We start from the raw sequence: 22,053 nt of genomic DNA, 5'->3' as shown, positions 1-22,053 counted from the left end.
TTCCCTCTCGACCGAGTGCGCTCATCTCCGCGGTGGCGCTAATTGAAAATATGTACTGAATCAATAGCATGCTAAATCTAGAATCTGTGACCGCTTACTGCTTGCATTGCGGTGCTAGCTTCCCTTTGATTAATGGTGGTTTGGGATTTGCGCTGTGTACTGTGTGTGCTCTCATATGATTAATATTTGTTCGTATATCAGGCTTGTGTCGAAACTGGCAGCCCGTTTTTTTTGTTTTTTTTCCCCATGAGCCTTTGTGACAGCAGAAGCTGAGCTGCAGGAGTTTTAACGACCTGCACGCTTTTGTGGCGCAGGCATCACCGTGGACAAGTTCGGGCTGATCTATTTCGTGGACGGCCCAATGATCCGGCGGATTGACCAGAACGGGATCATCTCCACGCTCCTGGGGTCCAACGACCTGACCTCGGCCCGGCCCCTCAGCTGTGACTCTGTGATGGACATCTCCCAGGTACCGCCCCCTGCCACCCGTCCCCCCCCCTCACCATTCTGCCCCGCCCCCACCCCATCATTGTTTCCAATACAGCAGATGTGCTTCAGCAAGGATGTGATTTATCCTGATGAATTGGGAAACACTGATTTTCAGACCTCTGTGTTTGGCTGTATTACAGAACATATGTTCTTCCTTTCAGCTTCCACAAATGACCAAGGCAGGTGTGTGTGTGGGTGGGTGTGTGTGTGTGTGTGTGTGATGTACTCAAGTCTGCTACCTCTGGTTGAAATGATTAAGGTATGAAAATCAGTATTCAGTGACTAATCGGGAAAGATCACATCAGTATTGCGGTCAAATCACTGGTCCTGTTTTTCTATCGAGCTCCTTTCATTCTTCTTGTCTGAGCAGTTTCCCCTCCTCCTGTTCTGCAGCTGCCAGCCCACGGCTGCAGGATGTAAAGGAGGTACATGGCTCACCATCGCCCCCCTGAGGCCGGAGGCCATCTAACACCCACACAAAGTAGTCATGCAGTCTTTCTGAGCCTGGTGTCTTTGAAACGAATCGTTCTGCTTTCAGTATTCTCTGATCCTTCTTACCTGTGGATGATTCCCAGTCCGCCGAGGGCAATTAAGTCCTATTGTATTGTATTCTATTCTATTCTATTCTATTCTATTCTAGTCTGTACGGTGCCATTATGTTTCATATTTTCTCAGAACCACTTACTTTCAAGTGGTGTTTAAAGCTAATGACCTATTCTGTCCTCGAGAAAATGACAGTTTTGTTGTTTGTGAATGGTTTCATTTGTTAGTGTGTCAGCAAGTGACTTCACGTTATGATGACTTTGAAGCTTCATTATAGTCTGGATAACTTAATCCCACAATACTCATTCATTCATTCATTCATGATTAAACCACATTTAAACCGGTGTGCATTACACAGGCCACATATGTAATGATATGAGGTCATATTTAGTGAAATAATTCCGTGGTAGATTGCCTTTCTGGGATGTGTTTATGTTTTTGTTGCCGCTGGTGATGCTGGTTGTATATTATAATGTATCTGAATAGAAAGTGTTACAATATTTTATTCTCGTGGAGTGAGATGGTTTCAAGTTATTTCAGTTACCTGAAATATCTATGATTTTTATATCATAGTTGACAAGGGAGAAGGAGGAAGTTGTTATTGTGGTGCAATGTATCACTATCAGCACAGACTTCAGAACTGAAGACATTGTTATTACTGCAAAATGGGAGTGCATGTCATTTTCCATCTTCCTTTCTGGCCTTCTCATAACTGACACAGAATCTGTTGATGTATAAACGTATGTGAAAAAAGAAATTCAGATTAGCCCAACTGGACGTATGGCGGAGGGTCGTTCCCTGTGTGTGTGGGTGTTGAGGCAGTGTGGGTTTATGGGTGCTGCTGCTGTGGTGTTGAGGTGTTGACGCTGATCGCTGTGTTCAGGCTGTGCAGTCAGTGCTCGCTGCACTCCAATTCCCCGCTGCCCCCCCCTCTCTCTCTCTCTCCCTCTCTCCCTCTCTCCCTCCCTCCCTCCTCCACCTCCTCGTCCGTGTGCAGGATCCGAGCTGGACAAGGTTATTTGTGGCTCGTGGCAAGTGGGTCCAGCGGAGGCCCCAGCTGCCAATAGAGTTTTTATTTTTGGAGAAAAGATATGGCTGAACGAAGGAGGGGATGGAGGACCTGCACCTGGCCCAAACCCCCCACCCCCTCTCTCCCCAGCCTTTCTGTCTCCCTTAGGATACCTGAACCTCACCCCCACCAGACACGCAACCGCACCCCCACCCCCCTCTACCCAGCCTTTCTGTTTCCCTCAGGACACCTGAACCTCACCCCCACCAGACACGCAACCGCACCCCCACCCCCCTCTACCCAGCCTTTCTGTTTCCCTCAGGACACCTGAACCCCACCCCCTCCAGACACGCAGCCGCACTCGCACTCCCATCCCCCCCCCAACGGCCGCCTCCCCAAACTGCGCCTATGAAATTTGGCTCAACAGCCCCACGAATCTGACAAATCTCACCGACGGCCAGAGAGGCTGTGGAAACAGCGGGGGGAAAAGACCACCATTACGCATTCGCCCTCTGTACACCGCTCCCTCTGCAAACACAGCCCCCTCTTACTTATTCCTGCTTCCTTTTTAAAATAACTTACTGGAGAGCACTCCTCTTTCCTTCTTAGAGCCTCATCAGCCTTGTTTTAGCCCTGCACTCATTTTATTAGCTGCCTTTCTTCCTTTATCTCCTGGCTCTGGGCTTGTTAAAAATGCTTTTTTTATTTTCATAAATTAATCAGTTGCGCAGCGTAACATGAGATTCGTGTGAGCTTTGCTCCTGTTGGTTTGTTTTCAGTTTTGAAGTGTCATCATCCAGTCTGCATCAGGCTTCTGGCTTCAGTTCGGCATGCGGTTTTGGGTTACTGGTAAACCTCATTGAGGAAGGTTGTTAATGTAGCGTTATGCTGAGGAATATTTGTTAAAAAAATATATATAAATACACATATATGCAGAGAGAGAGAGGATTTACAGTAATTCATATCCATGCTTAGCCATGGGGGTTTTCTTCTTCATTTCCTTGTGAGATACTCGGCTCACTGCGAAAAGAACATGCCTGGAAACAAAATGCTGTTAAACGCTTCTTAACCCTGTTGAATTTACAAGGTCTTCATCGTTCCATCAACAGCATATCGTCCACGATATCTTCTCCGAATTACAGCATGTCTTTAAACAAAAAATGTGGGATTATTTCCCAAGGTAAATGTCAAATTAATAATGGCCAAATTAATAATGATTTTTTTAAAAACATAGCTGAATGGCAGCTTAACGTGTGGAAAGCTTGAACGAGTTTCTCAATAAAAAAAAATAATTTTATTCCTTCCCTTTTATTTGCAATTGGAAGTTCTTTGTCACTCAGGTGGTTCTCTTGACTGGGTCAGTTGGGGGGGGGCATGATCGGACAGCAGTGCTGGGTGTGCAGGGTGGAGGGGGTGGTTGGTGGGATGGTTAGACACGTGGGGGCAAGGCAAGGGGGGGGGGCGTGATCGGGGAGCAGCAGGGTGGGGCGCGGGGGGGAGGGCTTGGTCAGGTAGCAGAAGGGCTGGTCGCGTGGGGGTGTGGGGGGTGGGGCATGATCGGGTATCCGCAGGGGTGGGGGCGCGGGGTGGATGCCGTCTGGGGAAATATCCCCTCCTCTTTTGCGGCAGCGAGTACAAACCTCTCACAGCTGCTCCCCCGAGCCGCTCTGCGCTGCCAGTCATAAAATATTTAACCACCGCGGCTGACAAGGAATGGGTTTTAAGAAATTGAAAATTCCCCCCCTCATTCCCAAAGTAAATGCATTCTCATTCGGTTTTTTTTTTCCTCTCCTTGTTGAAAAGGCCAGACATATCCACTGTCTGTCTGTACAGGCACCAAAGCGCATCTTGCCACAGATACAGCCCGAGGTTAGTGTCGATTATACGGCCGGCCAATATATATATATATATGACAGGACAATCTCCAGACGTGTGGTAAATCCTCAAATGTGAATAAGATAAGAAGTAGCACCTATTGTGGCTTGGGGAAAACCTGGGGGCAAAGACAAAATTAAATGACATAAATAAAGATCTGAATATCGGTGGAGTCCAGATCAGACAACAGCTTACTTTTCCCCCATCACACCCTCGACACGCGTTCCTCTCTCACTTTCAGCTGCATGATGACAGATGAGACTGGCTTACGTCTCGCAAAGAGACATTTGATTACAGTCTGTCTGACGGATGCTTTTATTGATTTTTTTTTTCTTTGGAAGGGTCCCTTTTCCAGAGTGATTTATGACACATTAATTGATGTAAGTGCTGAGCATGGAGCAAGTTCAAGTACGATTACACGAGAATTTCTTCTTTTTTTTTACGGCAATTATCACTCAAGTTAACAAAGTACCAAACAAGCAGTGGTACAATATCAAACAATCGAAATCAATAAGATAGTAGCCCTTTTTTTCCTTTGCTACATAAGCACTTTCCTAATTTATTAAATCTATACATTGTTGTAGATGAACTGTACATTCGGTTTGAATTCCCCTTGTGTCTTAAAGTGTTCTGGCTGCATTTCAGGGAGAATCACTTTAGATGTTCTGGCTTGCAGGATTAGTCCTGCCTGTGAACTGGAATTTAATTTAAGAAGCTAAACCATGCCGTTTTTTCCATAAAGTGGTATTTGTCAGAGGCTATTTCCCTGGGGGGGATTTACTGTAAAAGTCAGCAATTTAAAGTTTTTTATTTTGTTGTTGTTGTTTTTAATTTATTTGTTGCTGATGCACTGTTTAACTGTCACCAGCTGGCCGATACCTGCTCCAAGCCGGAATAACACTCACTGATAGATATTTCAGCCTTCCAGTATACCTCTGTAAAGGTCACACATTTGTCTCGGAGTACCAGCCCGACTGGAAGCAGACAACATCGTGTGCCGAGACGATTAATCCTGGATATATTTCTACGATCGCTACATTTTGCTCTTAAGTTGTGTTTTTGCGTTGACGGTGTCTGTAGCTAAAATGTTATGCCTCTGTAAACGAGCAATGAAATTGAATATGGATCTGCGTTTTAGCTCATCATTATTCGAAGCTTATAATTAGAAATTACTCCACAGTAATTATTATGTTTTTTTTAAATAAATCCATTTTAGGCATTTATGTTTGTAATGTAATACATTAGGGATTTCTTTCCAATTAAATTGGGTTGCGAAGGGTCGCTGTATCTGTCAGGCACTAGGTAGGCTTGATCAGCTGGAATAATTGCAGAGTAACTTTATCCCTCCTGCAGATTTCCCAAAAGTAAGAAGAAATGGATATTTGCAGCTTAAAAATACCCAAATCAATGTGGAACGTGCTTTCATGCACCGTCGTGAGTCACGTGTCCCTTTTTTTGTTTTGTTCATTTGCCGTTTTATTCCAGTAAATGAACACTAGATTTTAATCACAGTCTCTTGTCTTTACTCCAGGAGCGCTATTAAAATCAGACGCTCCATTTGTTTGCCCCTCAGAAGAGCAAGGCGCTGAGAGTTCGGTGGAGTGCAGAGCAGCTTCTCCGTTTTTTTTTAAAGTTTTTTTTTTGTTTTTTTGTTTTTTTTTCAGCCAATAATTGCTGCTTGTTAACCGGTGGCTGCATTATTTGCCGAACAATAAGTCATAATTTTGGAGGCTGGAGGCAGGTAGCACTTTGGTCTGACTAAAGGTGCTCTATTTTCTTTTCAAGGACTTGGTCTCCCGTTGTCTTTTTCCATTAGGAAAAGAATTACCCGGAAAGACAGAAAGAACACCCCTGCTCTGCATCTGCTGACAGATGCACAAGTGTTTGGCTGTGATCAATGGCGGTGCGCTGTAGCGGGATAATCAGATTATTTGACGTGTTTCCCCCGTTTGCTGTGCCGTCCCACGTCCCTGCCGTTATCACCGCGCCCCTGTGCACTCGCGTCATGCGTCTCTGTTGAAGAATGGCGGCGCTAAGTGCGAACAGCACTTTTTTTTTTTTTTTTTAAATCAGATGGTCAGTTCGTCAATAGCAACCATTTCGCACGAGGGTCTGAAATCGCTTGCTCAGGCTTTCCTTTAGACAGCCTTTAATGAACATTGCGGTGCCTTTCAGCAATAACGAAGTCCCGCGGGATTCTCTCGTCCTCCAGCCGCACGTTTCTGCAATGCGAAAATGTTTCTGTGAATTAACAAGCCTGACGCTCGTGGGCTGTCCTGTTAAAGCACTGTTTCAGAGTCTGAATCCGGTCTGTCCCCATACCAACACAAAATTGGCTGTAGTATTTCCATCCGTCTCGTTGTGCAACAGTGCCCCCACTGGTCAGTTGGGTTCCTGCAGTGTGCCTGCACAAGCTGTGCTTGAAGGGTCCTCCCCAAACTCAGTGCCTGTTGTGGGTTTAGCTGGCGGAGTGAAATTAAGCAACTCCCCTGACATATTTCAGGGGAGAGAAAATGCTTGTCTGCGCTCTTCCAAGCTGACAGAGGTTACAGAAATGATCACTAACACAAAATGGGCATTCCAAATTGAGAGAAAATGGTTATTTAAAAAAAAGTCTTTGTGGTGTTTTGAAACTAAGTTTATAACTAGCTCAGGAGTCATACCACCCTGTACCTTTCAAATATCAAACTTCAGAAGCTTGCATAATACATGCATCAGAGAACTTTTGGGGAAACTGAATTGTTGCTAGAATTGTGGTTGGGTCAGTAGGGGGTGCTCTTGTCTCTGAATCAACTACAAATCCAGTGCCCCACTGCACTGTATAAGATGTTAAACCCAGGTGCTGGCTCACTGTGGACACTGATATCCCACAGCAATTTTTGAAAGAAAAGGGGTATTAACCTTGGTGTCCTGGTCAAATTCCCTGAAAGCTAGTTCTCTATTTCTAGCCATCTAATCATCCCCTACATCTGATTGGCTGCAGTGTCCCTTGTATTTCTCACCGACTTTGATTCCCCAAGTCATCACTGTAGAAAATAGTTCTCAGTTGTCCCACCTGGTCAAATGAAGATAAATTGAAAATAACAGTGGTGCAATTCTTTCCCTTTCAGGTTCGGCTGGAGTGGCCAACGGACCTGGCGGTGAGCCCCTTGGACAACTCCCTGTACGTGCTGGACAACAACGTAGTGCTCCAGATCTCCGAGAACCACCAAGTGCGAATCGTGGCGGGACGCCCCATGCACTGCCAGGTGCCTGGCATCGACCACTTCCTGCTGGGCAAGGTGGCCCTGCACGCCACCCTGGAGTCGGCCACTGCGCTGGCGGTGTCCCACACCGGCGTCCTGTACATCGCCGAGTCCGATGAGAAGAAGGTGAACCGCGTGAGGCAGGTGTCCACGTCCGGCGAGATCTCCCTGGTGGCGGGCGCCCCGAGCGGCTGCGACTGCAAGAACGACGCCAACTGCGACTGCTACTCCGGGGACGAGGGCTACGCCAAGGACGCCAAGCTCTACGCTCCGTCCTCGCTGGCCGTTTCGCCCGACGGCGAGCTCTTCATCGCCGACCTGGGGAACATCCGAATCCGCTACGTGCGGCAGAACCGACCCTACCTCAGCCCGCTCAACCTCTACGAGGTCTCCTCCCCCATCGACGATGAGCTCTACCTCTTCGACTCCAACGGCAGCCACATCTACACCCAGAGCCTGACCACGGGGGACTACCTGTACAACATCACCTACACCGGGGAGGGGGATCTGAGTTCCATCACCGATAAGAACCGCAACGTGGTCAGCATCCGGAGGGACACCACCGGAATGCCACTCTTGCTGGTTGTCCCCGACGGCCAGACGTTCTGGCTGACCATAGGGACCAACAACGCCCTGAAAATCGTGGCCAGGCAGGGTCAAGAGCTCGCCATGATGACGTACCACGGAAGCTCGGGACTGCTGGCGACCAGGAGTAATGAGGACGGATGGACGACATTCTACGAGTAAGTGAGATTCTTCCATTTTCTAATCATCCCACTCTCCTTCAATTACAGTTCTAAAGGGGTTTTTATTCAAACCTGGTTTTGCCCTTTCAGAATGTTTGATGTTTCTGTTTTGACTTCAGAGTTGTAGGGACGTTTTAAAATAGGAGGATTGCCATAAATAGGTCTCGTTCTTAGTCGTCTGCAGACTTTTGCTGTCCAAACCTTTTGTGTTTTGTGTGAAGTCCTCTCTGCTTGCTGTGGATGAAACGTAAGAGCTGTTCACATGCTGCAATGTCAAACATGAATGCTTCCTGGCTGTCGTCTTGCTGTCCCAGGATATCCCGGTTCTGTGAATATTTTAGAGCCAACCTTGGGGATCGAAACCTGATGGACCTGATTTTGAATAGCTGCTCTGCCTTACTGGTGGATTGATGACTGAAGCGGTTAGGATGGCCTCTCTTGATTGGAGACTGTAATGACACAACAGTGCATTATGTGACTGTGGGCAGGTAATGAATGTGACTGAGAATGGTATTTGGTTGTGTCTGAAGGCTGGAAGTGACTGCGAAAGGGCAGGAAATGACTGTGACTGAGGGCAGGAAGTGACTGTGACAGGACAGGAAGTGACTGTGTCTGAGGACAAGAAGTCACTGTAAGTGCAGGCAGGAAGTGACCATGACTAGGGCTTGAAGTGGCTGTGACTGAGAGCAGGAAGTGACTGTGACTGAGGGTAACCTGCAATCAGTGTTATTCAACACCAAAGGAGTGTTTTAAATCAGCCAGTGTGAGAGGAAGAGCTTGTCTGTTTACATCATCCCTGCCCTAATTTCCCTCTCTTCATTTGTATTATGTAAATAATGAGAGGGTGTTTGCCATTTGGAAGCTGTCATGAATAGCCAAGCTCTCTTTAAGGCATCTGTGAATTTATGTTTCTTAAAATGATCTTCCCTTTAAAGTGTAGGTAAAAGATAGTGTACTTGCTAGTATAATGAAAAAATAGATTATCTGATTATGCAGCTCAGATTACTTTATTACATAATGGCTTACGGACAGAATAATTTCATTGCATAATGGCGTACAAACAGAATTAATTTGTTTGCAGTGCCATTTAGGTAGTGGGAAAGGCTCCACATTGCGTATTGTGAGTGCTGTGTTATTTATCATTAGCTGCGGTTCAAACAGAGTTCAAATTGCCAGTGTATTGAGTAATGCTGAAATTGGATTACCTGTGTAATAAAGAGCTGGTGGGTCTATATTAGACCACAGTCCTGTACCTGTTGGAATTTGAAAAAATACCTATGCTCAGGCAACATGCCGTCTGGGACGCAGAAAAAAAACACATGCTGCCACATTTGAAGAGTCAGGATTTAATTGTGTCCTCCCGTCGTGTGTCTTTGTATTTTAACTGATAATGGGACTCTAATGTGCTTTTGCAAATTGACATCACTTTTCTTTAGTACCCGATGTTTTACTTCAGCAGGCATGTTGTGCAGAGATCAGGGGTCCGCGTGCGGTGATTCCCTTTCCGTTGTGTTCATTTCTGAAAGATTTTGCTTGCCGAATGCTGAAAAAGCAGTGAGCTAGACGAGTTTGTCTTAATTATATTTCACGGTACGGACGCTAGGTCAGTGTTTAAAATGGCACGCATATTGTAACCGTTCAAATCCTCCGGCTCTGTTTTGTAAGGTACAGTAAACCGAGGTGTGTTCGTTAATGGCCATGCCGTGGGTAGTGTAGTGTAGTGATGCAAACTCGGCTGCAAAATCTCTCACAAATTAGCATCACTGTCTCTAAGAGAAACACATTTTATGTTGCCAAAATGGCTCTGTTCCATTCTGTTTCTATTTTTTAAAAATAAAATAAAACAGTCCTCTAAAACCGATTTCCAGCTGATTGCATTACTTTATTATTGTTATCATTTGAAGCAATTCTCCAGGACTGCTTTTATTTACACAGTTGAAAATAGTGCCTCTGTGTTTGTTTAATCTGTTCTCTAATTGAAAAGAATGCTAGCAGAATGCATATTACCTGAGGTGTAAAACATTATTCTGTTATTGCTGCTCTCCCTTGAAGAAATCCAGCCTGCACAACTACAGAAATACAAAAGCACATTCACTGACAATTGTGTAAAAAAATACATAAATTATATTTATATATATATATATATATATATATATATATTAGGATTGCTTTAATTTAGAATAATTTACACAGCAATTAGACTTTCAGACGTTCCGTTTTCCCCATAGGCAGCAATGCGTCTTGCTTCATGTTTAATTTAGCACAATAAAAGGTCTTTTTGTTATTTTTGCTTAATTAGCTTTGAAGGTCACACAGCCACCTGAGGGGTCAGAGACGTAATTTCCTTAGGTTGAAAACGAGCCAGCGACGGCATTAATCTTCACACAGCAAAGTGCGAAACACTGTTTCCTCTCTGACAGCTGTTTTATCATACACTTAGCCCGAAATTAATTAATTCCTGCATGAGGCGTTTAGCCTATCGACATAATTTAATTTAGTAATTGCAGTGGAACAAAACGCAGAAGGCCCGCAGTAACAATGACATCTGTTTTTCGGTCCCCCTTCATCCAAGATTAAACCCTATGGCAGCCTCCGCGACGAGCTGCTGGCATCTTTTAATGTCGTTTTTTTTTTTTTGTTTCTGTGTCCTTTCCCTCTGTTTTGTCTGCGATTAGCGCTGGCTAATGTCACGTTAATCCTCCTTAATGGGAATCTGTGGGAGTGCAAACGGCCGGCCTGAAGGGAGGGGCGAGGTTCCAGGGTTTGGGGGACCCATAGGTGCTGTGGAGCGGTTTTGGGGGGGGGTCTGTTCAGCCAATCAGGCCTGGCAGCAGTGCAGGGTTATCTGCAGGATTAGCATCAGCAAGGTTTTCAGGCCTGTGGACTGGAGCCATCGTCTCTGCCTCTGTACACTGGGCTTGGCTGGAGCCCGCCATGGGACAGGGGAGGAGGTACGGGGGGAGAGGGCAGGAGGCGCAGTCGGAGCCAGGAGGATGTGTGGAGGAGGTAATCCTGCAGACACTGTGGCCCTCCGGGACTGCAGTTAAACCTGCTGTGGCCCGCTAGGACTGCAGTTAAACCTGTAGACACTGCGGCCCTCCAGGACTGGAGTTAAACCCGCAAACACTGTGGCCCTCCAGGACTGGAGTTAAATCTTCAGTCACTGTGGTCCTCCAAGACTGGAGTTTGACTCCTAGGAAGAGACGTGCAGTTTGTAATGTTAGTTTCCTGCTTATTAGACTCTTATGTAGGCAGCGATTGAGTTGAGGCCTGAATCACAGCCTACAGTTAGGTGCCTGGCCTCGGTGAGATGAGAGGACGTGACTGACCATATTCCGATCCCCAGAATCGGCACGGGCTTGTTTTGCATCATGGGGTCGGCCCGCTCAGGGTCACTGTGCTGTGAAGCTATGAGGCTGACGCGCGACGCGCGACGCTAGTTTCAGCTCTCCTTTGACAGGCTCCACGGCACAGTTTATTTCAGCTTCGTCTTCAAGTCGCTCGGCAATGGTTGAGTGGTGAAAGGTTGTCATGCCGACGGTCTGCTTCCCTGAAGAACTTCCCGGGCAGTACAGTGCTGATTGGTGGAAATTGTCGGTGCCTACCCAGGGGGATTTTGCCGCAAAAAAGGTCTCACTTTTGCCATTGATTGTGTTAACATTTCCCTCTATTCAAGGAAAATAGCCCTCCAAAATGGCTCCTGCTTTCAGGTTTATTAATGGAAATCGGCATTTTGGCGGGCAATTACTGGTGAGCACTTGAGTTTTGCAATTGCAGCTGGAGATTAAACTAATTCTAGGCTAAGCCAACATTTTCAAATCCTCCGTCAAGGAAATGTCAAATCCCTCGCTCAGGTTTTTTTTTTTTCAGCACAGACAAACAGGGAAGATTCTGAATAATTCCACCTGGGTGATCAAGGAAAGGGCACTTCTCTTTCAGAGCCACATCACGCGACGTGGTCACCTCCCCTGCTTGCATACCCTTTTCTTTTACCTGCAGAAAGGCAGATCGCCCTTTACCTTTTCTTTGAGGGAAATTGTGTGTCTCCGTGCGAGTGCTGTTTTGCCCTGAGACGGGACTGATTTGTCAACGTGAGGCTACTAATGAAAAAGATGCGCCGCACCTCTGTCTCCTCGTTTGTCATCGACACAAAGATTATCTTGTCGCTGATTGAAGGATCCTTTTTTTTATTTAAAATTTAAGTGAAAGATTCCACCAGCTTCTTTCACTTAAGTTCTTATTTTTTTATCGCTATGGTAAAGCTGAACAGCTTTTTAGAAAGCTAAGCCATTGTTTTATTTTTCTTTCTTTTTATCCTAGCACGGCATTATCCCAAATGTGAAAATGGGGTGCCGTTGGCTGCCTTTCAGACTGTCTCTGCCATGACAAATGCAGGTGTGCTTGGCCGTTATCAGCAGCCTATGCCTATGTAATTAATCTAGGGGTTCGATGCATCGATTGATGTGTGCTGCTATGTCGTTCTTGTCTCCAGGAGAGAGAAAAAATATATAGCCTTTGTAACCCAATGCTGGGTAAGCCGCCGGGAAAGTGCAAGCTATGCAATAACTAGAGCTTCACACCGCAGCCGATGTGCTACTCACAGCATTTAACCAGGACTTTTATTTTGAAATAGAGACTCTAAAAGTTGTAATCAAGTCACTTCAAAGAAAGTCCGGCTGCTAAGCAGCTAAGAAACTATTCACATTCGCTGGGGGAAAGTTAAAGCATAGAATAGTCAAAAAATATTTCGGATGTGCACATAGATACGGGTCCAAGACTGGTAATTGCACACTCAGACAATCAGGGTAAGCTAATACACGAAAACTGGCTCGGAATTCTCACACAGTTTCAAGGGCAATGAAGCACTCTTCAACTTCCTCAACACACACATTCCAGCTGCTTCCTCATGTGTTCCTGATTGGCTGTAATCACAGTCAGGTGCACTCAGTGTGGGGGGGCGGGGCTTACAATGAGGACAGATTGGAGCCATCACCATGGAGCATTCTGGACTTCACTGATAGAACCCCCAGCTGCCTTATACTGTGTTACGTACAGGAGATTGTTAGCATTCTTCCTGGTTGAGATTTAGCAAAAGTTTTTATTCTGGGTCTTTGCTTCCAGGCTTTTGCAATAGTGTCTTGTGCAGTATGCAACTCATCTACTGTGTGAAACAGGCCTTGATTTTTTACTGAATGGGAATTTAGTGACATTAGCCAATCCTATAAACCGTGGAGTGAACCACACAATGCATTATACTGATTCTTGTATTGCTCACACCTTCTCAAAGGGCAGTTTAGGCGGAATCATTCATCGTTTGTCTCGCTTCCCCCTTCTTCCTCAGGTACGACAGCTACGGCCGCTTAACCAACGTCACCTACCCCAGCGGCCAGGTGAGCAGCTTCCGCACAGCTTCAGACAGCTCCGTCAGGGTCCAGACCGAGGCTTCCAACAAAGAGGACATCACCATCACGACCAACCTGTCTGCTTCCGGAACGTTCTACACCCTCATGCAGGGTGAGTGCTGTGGTGAAGCGAAGTACCTCGATGCGTGTGGCTGAGTTGAATTAATTAATTTGTATTTTTATTATGTAATAAATATGTCACAAAGGACAACATATGTTGTTGTCCTCACAAAAATACTTTTTCTGAAAATGTATGAAAATAAACATGTTTGGTGGAAGGGTGATGTACCAATTAGTTAATGATCCGAGCTCATGTAAGGTATGTTTGGGAGGGGGATGACATAAATGCACTGATAAGCACATGCAGTAAAAGATCCCGCTGCACTTCTTGAAATGCAAGCCAAAGTCATTTGAGAATAGAACATTTTTGAACAGAATTCTTTTGCCTGCTCTTTAGATGGGAACTGTCAGCACGCCCAATCTACTTCAAGCTGACAGATTGCCTCCATCTTGCTGCTTTCTCGTACTCTGCTGTATTTAATATCCCGGTCTGCCGCTGGCCATCGGGCGTGTGGATTGGCAGCCGACGGCTCTGGGCCCTCCTCTCAAACTATCCGCGCGACACCAAAGATGTTTTATTTTTTTATTTATTTGGCAGCGAGAGGCCGCTCCTCTCTCCCGAATCGATCCCGCACTCGCGTGAGATCCGGGGCTGAACGGGGTGGCCGGCCACTTCGCGGCGGCGGCCGCTGGAAGGAGCGCTCGCCGTGGCGGACAGGGGTCCCGCGCGGGCGGCGATGTTAATTGATTCGCCGGTGTCGGGCTCGTGAGCTGACAGCTGGGTAATAACTCACCGGCTCTGGCGTGTCACGGGGCGTGACACTGACATGATGCGTCGTGCGCGCGCAATGGTTTCACTCTCTCCCGTGACACCCGCCATAGAGAGAGAGGCACGTCCCACACTGTGGCGTGGCGCTCTCCTAAAATATCATAAATTCTGAAATTCTCATGTCATTTTTATTTATTTTTTGTTTCAGTTGCAATTTGATGTTTGACAAGTATGAAAAATATGTGAAGATTAAACCCAGGGAAGGTGGTTGGTTGGGCACCATGTTGAAGACTCACAAGGTTGTCTCATTAATTCAGATACTTTCCCTGAGTTTTTTTATGTTTGCATTTATTTTGGTCGGCAGAACTGAATTGATCCAGTCAGCGTGCACTTCCACTGTGTTTTTTTCCTGCATAACTCGGTTCAGTCAAGAGCATTCTAATTACGTATTTGCGACCTCACACCTTAAAGGGTGGAAGAGGTCTGACCTATTGGGGGGGCTCAGCCATGCTCAGCGTCCATTTCATCTCTCTCAGCTCCACCAACATGGGGGGAAGTTTCACCATCATATTATTCACAAAGTTGAGGTCAGAAATCTTCAAAACTTTTTCATTTCTCTGGATTCAGTGCAAAGTGGAGAAACTGCAGAAGCAATCATCATGTACTCTGCCTGTATTTACAGGGCTATAAATACAGAGATTAAAATAGGTGTTGGTGCATCACAATGTATGAGTCAAATTTTAATGCAAGCGATGCGCTTTAAAAAGTCACACGGGACAATGAAGAATTTCCTTTTCTTCATCAGCAGTGAGTCTAGAAATGGAAAATTAGCCTTTGCTCCTACATTTTGGGTAAAATACCAGTCTTTCTGCCAAATGACTTGTGTTCAAAGGTTCAGGTGAGAAATATGCTGGCATTGTTAGTGCAGAGCTTGAGCTTGAATTTTTGCAATGCTTTTAAGGCACACAATGTCCTGCACTACAAATGAAAGAAAATGTGGTCATCTCTCTAAACACTGATAATATGAGTTTTTGTATATTTTTCTCTTGAAAGAAAAGTATTTACACTGTATCTGCTTAATGGAATTCTAGCCTGGATTGAGCAGAAATCCCAAACAGAAATTCCTATATAAAAAATATGAAAATGATACAATTTTGAATTTGCCAATATCACAAAGATCTATTTTAGACCTCTGGGGGAGAAAAACAAATATGCTGTTAAAATGGAGCATTTATAGATATAAAGGTGCCTTGCCAAACTAGAAAATGAGTCATAGTCTATTCAGAACATGTTTTCCTATTACTAAAAGAAATTGTATTTTAAATAGTTATTCTGAATTTGCAGTCAGTTTATCGGTTTAGGTTGCGTCAAATGGTTGTTGAAGGTCATTCGAAATGAAATTGTATTTGTAATAACTTGACCTCTAAGTAACATTAATGTTATCTAAAGCCTTGTAAAACAAAATAAAAAAGTTAAACGAGTTCAGAAAATAGATAGCGCACAGAATCTCAGTAGAGTTCCGTTCAAAACCCGGAGAACAGCCTTCAGCTTTGAAATACATGCAATCAAGAAAATTAGTCCCCAGCTCATTAATTTACAAAGGTCCTTAATGAGAGTAGTATTCATCACGGGCTCCGTTGGTGTTCTGACGGGAGGCTGAAAGGGCTGCGTTGATGAATGAGGATGCCGCGCGCGGAGGAACCATTACTCATAAATTTCTACCTTCAGCCCTGAGTCTACGCACCGAGGGACGGGGGGAGGAGGGCGGCGGCGGCGGTGATGTACCGGCTCATATTTACATCCAGTGCCTGTTCCCGTCTGGTCTGGACTGAGCGCGAAGACGCAGTCGGCGAAATTTGATTGCGCTTTTTCGTTGTTTTTTTCCCCCCCTCCACCGGAGCCGCGGGGTCGTAAAACTTCATGCTCGGCTGCACTGAAAAGCGCGTGCCCGTGATTCGCAGCCTGCTGGTGTGCCTGTGTGGTCTGCAGTACAGAGGCGCGTGGCCATGATTCACCGTCTGCCGTTTGGAAGCGCAATCATGTATCGCAATCCGTTACATGGAAACGCCCAGCAGTGCTTCGACGTCTGCTGTATGGAAGAACACGGTCGTAAATATAATGTTTCTCCTCCGATCCCGGCCGTTAAATTTGACTGCACAGCGAGCTCTTGGCGGCCGTGTGGCATCAGAGGTTTCGCTGTATCCGTCGTGATTTAATGATATTACTGATCTTGTGACACAACTGGTTTGATTATATAACTGTCTTGACTGTTGGCGCTAAAGAGTTCTGAAGAACGTAGATTCCTTGTTTCAATAAAAAATAATTTTGGTTTGTTTTGTTTCTCATGATGGTATACATGATAGAATGTTCAGTGGTAAAGGTTGCAACCTGATAGATATTTTAGCTGTTCATAGCTTTGAACAGTTTAATGCTAACTCAAATCACAAGCCACATTCTCCTTCATGTAATTATAGGTTACTAGAAGCCCTAATTCCCCTACAACTGACAGGAGCACGTTTCATTATAAATGTTTGCACGGTACTTTGTTATCTATGTATCTAATTGTATCTAATTTGTTTAAGATGGCTGCCATCATCTTGAGAGAAGCTTTGAGCTGTGCAACAGCATTACAGGGAAATAAAAGCATTTTATATTTCTGTTATCCAAGTCAGAAAAGGTCTACTGGTTTCTCAGCTTTATATTAAAATCTTTTTTTTCTGTCCCCTTTATGCAGTATATTGCTGTAAATTAACATGTTGCTTTATCAGTTACAACCTAATAACTACAGAAATTTGCAATGACCAAGTTTGATGAAGGTTAATCGCATCTTTCTCTTTCTCTCTCTCTCTCCTTATTTTCCATGGGCCGTCACACTGTTGGGACCTGCATTACTGTGGTGTGATGTTCATTCATTGTGTGTGTCCGTCTGTGCGCTTCCCTCTCAGACCAAGTGCGGAACAGTTACTACATCGGCCTGGACGGCTCGCTGCGGCTGGTTCTGGCCAACGGCATGGAGGTGTCCCTGCACACGGAGCCCCACCTGCTGGCCGGCACGGTCAACCCCACGGTCAGCAGGAGGAACGTCACGCTGCCCATCGACAACGGCCTCAACCTGGTGGAGTGGAGGCAGCGCAAGGAGCAGGCCCGGGGACAGGTCACCGTCTACGGACGCAGACTGAGGGTTAGTGCTGGCTACGCGCTCTTTTTTTGTATCTGAGGAAGACGTTAGGGTGTACCCTGTTCACTAAGCAGTGTCTTTTGCCCTGAGAGAAGTGTGCTCCAGTGTTCCTTATTTTGGGCCAGTCCTCCCCGCGAAGTGTCCAGGTAAGGAGTTTTACTCTAATACAAGTCACAGTTCACCATGTCTGGACAAAGTGTTCGTCATGTACACCTGGTCACTGTACATAAGCACTCAGAAACACACACATGCACACCACACACACACTTTCATTTTATACATACACATGCATGCTGGTAATCACACATGACCATACTTTACACATGGCCTTTTATACATGCTCATTTGCTGATACACACACAGATTAGTGACAGAGTTGGACCTCTGTGAGCTGCACAGATCATAATGGTTTAATTTAATTTAAGGTGTGATCATTAATACAGCCTGTCTCACTCTGTTCAAGTAAATCTGTTGGCTTTGACCTCTGTGAACTGCCCCCCTCTCCCCAATCTCAGTCATTTTCAATCGCTTTAGTTCTCTCGCCGTGTAATTCTGTCTTTATTATCCTTCTACAATGCCTTCATAACTCCAACAGACAGTTTAAAGGATCTGCTTAGGCTGGGCCTACCCACCAACAATTTATGGTTTTATTAATTTTGTGGCCTTTGAGAGAGCTTGCCACCTAACCTGACACTGAACGCTTTGTTATGGACAAATTCATTAAACCTTGTCATATTTTTCCAAAGCTGCAGAGACAGGTCAGGACCCTAATTTAGAACAACCGGTGTTTTCAAGTTCAAGAAAGAAAGAAAAAAAAAGACTCACTCCCACACCATGGAAACTGACTATGATGTCACCCCTTCACTCCCTGCCCCTCCCATTCCCTTCTGCACTGTTCATCCTGAATCTATTCACACCTGGCGGCGATGACAGCATTTAAAGCAGCCAGTGCCTCGCGGCTCGGTCAGGAGGAGTTCACCGCGGGAGCAAGCCCCCCCCCCACCCCCCCACCCCCGCCGAATCATTGAATAACGCCGCCATTACCGGGAGATCAGCGGGCTGGGAGCCAGATCGGTCGGGGGAGGGGCGGGAAAATGTAGTGTCATTTCAGATTCCGGCGGCATAATAGCCAATCCCTTAAGGGAAGCAACAACAGGACCGATCCATCCGTGTGACCCAGTTGGCGGCCCGCTCCCACCAGGAGAACCTTCACAATAATAACGCGAGGCTCCCGTTCCAGCCCGAGCAGGAAGCCAAAATGACCTATTTGTGACTCGAAACTGGCCGCTCTGAATTTATTCCAAAGCCCTGCAGTTCCATTATTCCGTTGTTGTTGTTTTTTTTTTTTGGCATTACATTTTTTTTTTCAGGGGTTTGTTTTGCAGGGAAAGAGCAGCCTTTGTTTCTCAGGCTGAAGGGACAGAGGGCAGTGGGGCGATGCTTTGACAGTGAGGGGTCCGATCAGGAGGTGACATTCTGACTGCCGTGGGCTAATGGTCTGACCGCCCCCTGGCCTCTGCAGGGGCTGAAGCCTCTAATGTATGTAACAGGCTGCTGCCTGCCTCACGGGTCACACTGGGAATGAGAGCAGTGTGATGGGGGAGGGGGGTCTCCAGTCCCTGCCCTGGAACCCCGTCATTGACCGACCTTGAGAGAGAGAGAGAGAGAGAGAGAGACAGAGAGAGAGAGAGAGAGAGAGAGAGTGTGTGTGTGTGAGAGAGAGAGAGGAGGAGATGTGTGTAGTGTGTGAGAGAGAGAGAATAGAGGAGGAAGATGTGTGTGTGTGTGTGAGTGAGAGAGAGAGATAGTGTATGTGTGTGTGTGAAAGAGAGAGAGAGAGATACAGGAGGGAGATTGTGTGTGTGTGTATTGTGGATATCTGTGTCTATGTGAGAGAGAAATACAGAGAGATTGTGGATATGTGTGTCTGTGTGAGAGAGATTGTGTGTGCGTGTGCATGCATGAGAGAGATAAATAGAGAGAGGGAGATTGTGGATGTGTGTGTGAAAGAGATCTTGTGTATGTGCGTGTATGAGTGAGAGAGAGATATTGTGGATATGTGTGTGTGTGAGAGAGAGATATAGAGAGAGAGATTGTGTGTGTGTATGAGAGAGAGAGAGCATCCGTGTCAGAAAAACAACAAATGGGTCAGTGGCGTTTCACATTTTAGCCCAGAGCGAGGACACGCATGGCTCAGCTGGGGCAGGACGGCATGTGATTGATATTAAAAGGCTGGGCGCCAGTCCTCCGAAAACGCGCCCTTCTGGCCAGCTTTGATAGCGCCCTTGTGGCTTCGCGTTCCGCGGCGCGGGAGATGTGGGAGATTGACGCTAGCCGCTCAGGCGGCTCCCTGCTCCTGACTGGCGACCGTGAGAAGGTCGCTGCCCGTGCCGCCGGCCTGATGCTCCCCACGCCGAGTGCCCCGCTTCTTAAAGCCGAGGTGCTTTTTAAGGGCGCTGCGGTGCTTTTTAAGGGCGCTGAGGTGCTTTTTAAGGGCGCTGAGGTGTTGTACAGCCTCCGAACCAGGATCATAAAGTCCAGCTCAAGGAAAATTGTCATCCGCGCATGCTGTGTGACATAGTGTGTGATTTCAGAAATGAAATTTCTCTAAATTCAGTTTTATGTGTGTGTGTGGGAGAGAGAGAGAGAGAGAGAGAGAATGTGAGTGAGTGTGTACAGTATGTGGGCACCCACATGCGTTGTGTTTGCATATATATACGCATGTGTGTGCGAGCGTGTGCACATACACGGAAACATACATATACCACTGAATACAAAAGAGCCCTGCAGTTGCTGCTTCTACATTTCATCCAGAAAACCACAAGACTATATTTATCATGCAAGCGCTAGCAAGAACAGTACTTAAGAATTTGAACTTAAAGTATCATACTGGAGTAGATGACTATATAAAATCACTGTCCATTATTTATGTGTGCATTTGGTGATTTTCATGATGATAGCACATGTTGTGACTGAAATTTGTCACAGTAAGTTGCAAAGGATTCCTTACTGCTTGTCTAATGTTTGAATTGTCATGCAGATGAAGTTAAATATATTGCTTGAAGTTGCTTGTATGAAATGTTATTTTGTACTCAAGCAAATTATATGGGCATAAAGTCCACAGCTGTTTTCCATACATCATATAAAAGTTACAAAATCTAAAGCCTGAAATATTGATATGGTTTACCAATTACTCTGTCAATTAGTTTTTGAATGTTCAAATAATCTGTGAGAACATTCAGTCATTTGAAAGGACGCTTTAAACAATTCTCTGACTACCGTTCTACTTTCACAAACAATTTTGTAGATCGGTTTTCCTTTTTGAAGCGGGTTATGTGAGGCGCCCAGCCGCCCCCAAAACTTCCAAATAAATAACTGTGTTTAGAGAAGGAAGCCCAATTATCTGAAATGACGATGCTATTCCATCTGTTCCCCAGAGCGATCACCAGAGCTCATTCATCGAATGGCGCATTTGGGGAAATGTGTAGGATCTCACATTATTATAGCGATTCATAACCATGTCTGAACCCAAATAATTTTTTAAAAAATTGATTAAATTGGTTAGTGTATTTGTTGTGACCTTAATAAATACAAAAACTCTTCAGCTTAGAATTGGCCCTAAATAATACGTGTATGATTTTAATATAATTTTTCAACATTGTAACCGGCAGAATTAGATGTACCTTCCAATGCGTAGGCACGCGGATCCCTAGTTAGTTTCATTTTTGGACTTTGCATTGTATTAAAAACATAACCAGTGTGTGTCTGCGCCTGTGTGTGTTTGTGCGTGTTTGCGTCTGTGTGTGCGTGTCTGTGTGTGTGTGTGCGTGCGCATGCGTGTGTGTGCGTGTGTGTCAGAATGAAATGTCAGAAACCGTGTGCCTGTGAATGACAGGAGAGCAGTATTGTGGGGGTCTCATAAAGGTTTAATACTGTCCATATGTGACTGTGGAAAAAGAGCCTCTTCCTCAGTGCTGAAGGGAAATAAATCGAGTCGGAAGCTTTTCTCCTTCGTCAACGGTACCAGAATGAAGCAGTACTGAGCGAGTGTCTGCCCTCTACCCCTGTCTCTTTCCTTTATTATCCATCTAAGGCTGCGTCCGATTTGAGATATTCCTCTTTGGTGTGTTTCTGTTCCACTGTGGTCCAGAATCTTCCGGAGGAAGCCCCACTTTTTTACACCCCGTTAGGTCACTGGAGTGTGAAGGTTATCCCATGACCAGCGTACCCATGCATCACACCCGAAACAGCCGTCCCGCCCTCTCCCTTAACCAGGAATGAAAACCAGACCTGTGCAGTCTGCCCGCATATCCTCAGTCTTGAATGCATTCTTGGGGGTATTTTTAACCCAATGACAGTTACAATCATTGGGGTGGCGAAGGATTTAAAATGAACACATCACAAATTGATTGATTGATAGCTAAGCTCAGAGTGCTGTTTGTTTATGCATTTATTTATTTATATATTTATTTTATTTTTGTAATGTTAATGTTTAAGTAGGGTTCGCTTATTCAGGATAGCGTCATCAGCCTATTTGTAAAATGCAGACTCTTATCGTGATGTTCACAGGCTTCGGTGGTAAAGAAAGCTTAAGAAAACACAGCGCACTGAAAATGTCAAACAGCGCATCTTTATTCAGTCATCTTTATTCAGTCATCTTTATTCCTGCCCTGCTTTTGTGGCAAACCTACAGCCTCACCCCAGTGCCCTGCTTTTACTCAGCGTCTGTAAAAACGG

General features: G+C 45.5%; 1 protein-coding gene across 1 annotated transcript in view; it reads left to right on the top strand.

Moving 5' to 3' along the window:
- The window catches only part of tenm4 (teneurin transmembrane protein 4), a 213,317-nt gene that overhangs the window by 171,853 nt on the left and 19,411 nt on the right, over positions 1–22,053 (top strand). Inside the window, exons 26-29 of the mRNA XM_064301632.1 lie at positions 315–469; positions 7,027–7,904; positions 13,249–13,421; positions 17,084–17,319. Coding sequence (XP_064157702.1) covers positions 315–469; positions 7,027–7,904; positions 13,249–13,421; positions 17,084–17,319 — 1,442 coding nt within the window. The remainder of the gene's footprint in view (positions 1–314; positions 470–7,026; positions 7,905–13,248; positions 13,422–17,083; positions 17,320–22,053) is intronic.

The sequence above is a fragment of the Anguilla rostrata genome, chromosome 12, assembly GCF_018555375.3.
Source record: "Anguilla rostrata isolate EN2019 chromosome 12, ASM1855537v3, whole genome shotgun sequence".
Classification (NCBI taxonomy): Eukaryota; Metazoa; Chordata; class Actinopteri; order Anguilliformes; family Anguillidae; genus Anguilla; species Anguilla rostrata.
This window is presented reverse-complemented; position numbering and strand designations above follow the sequence as displayed.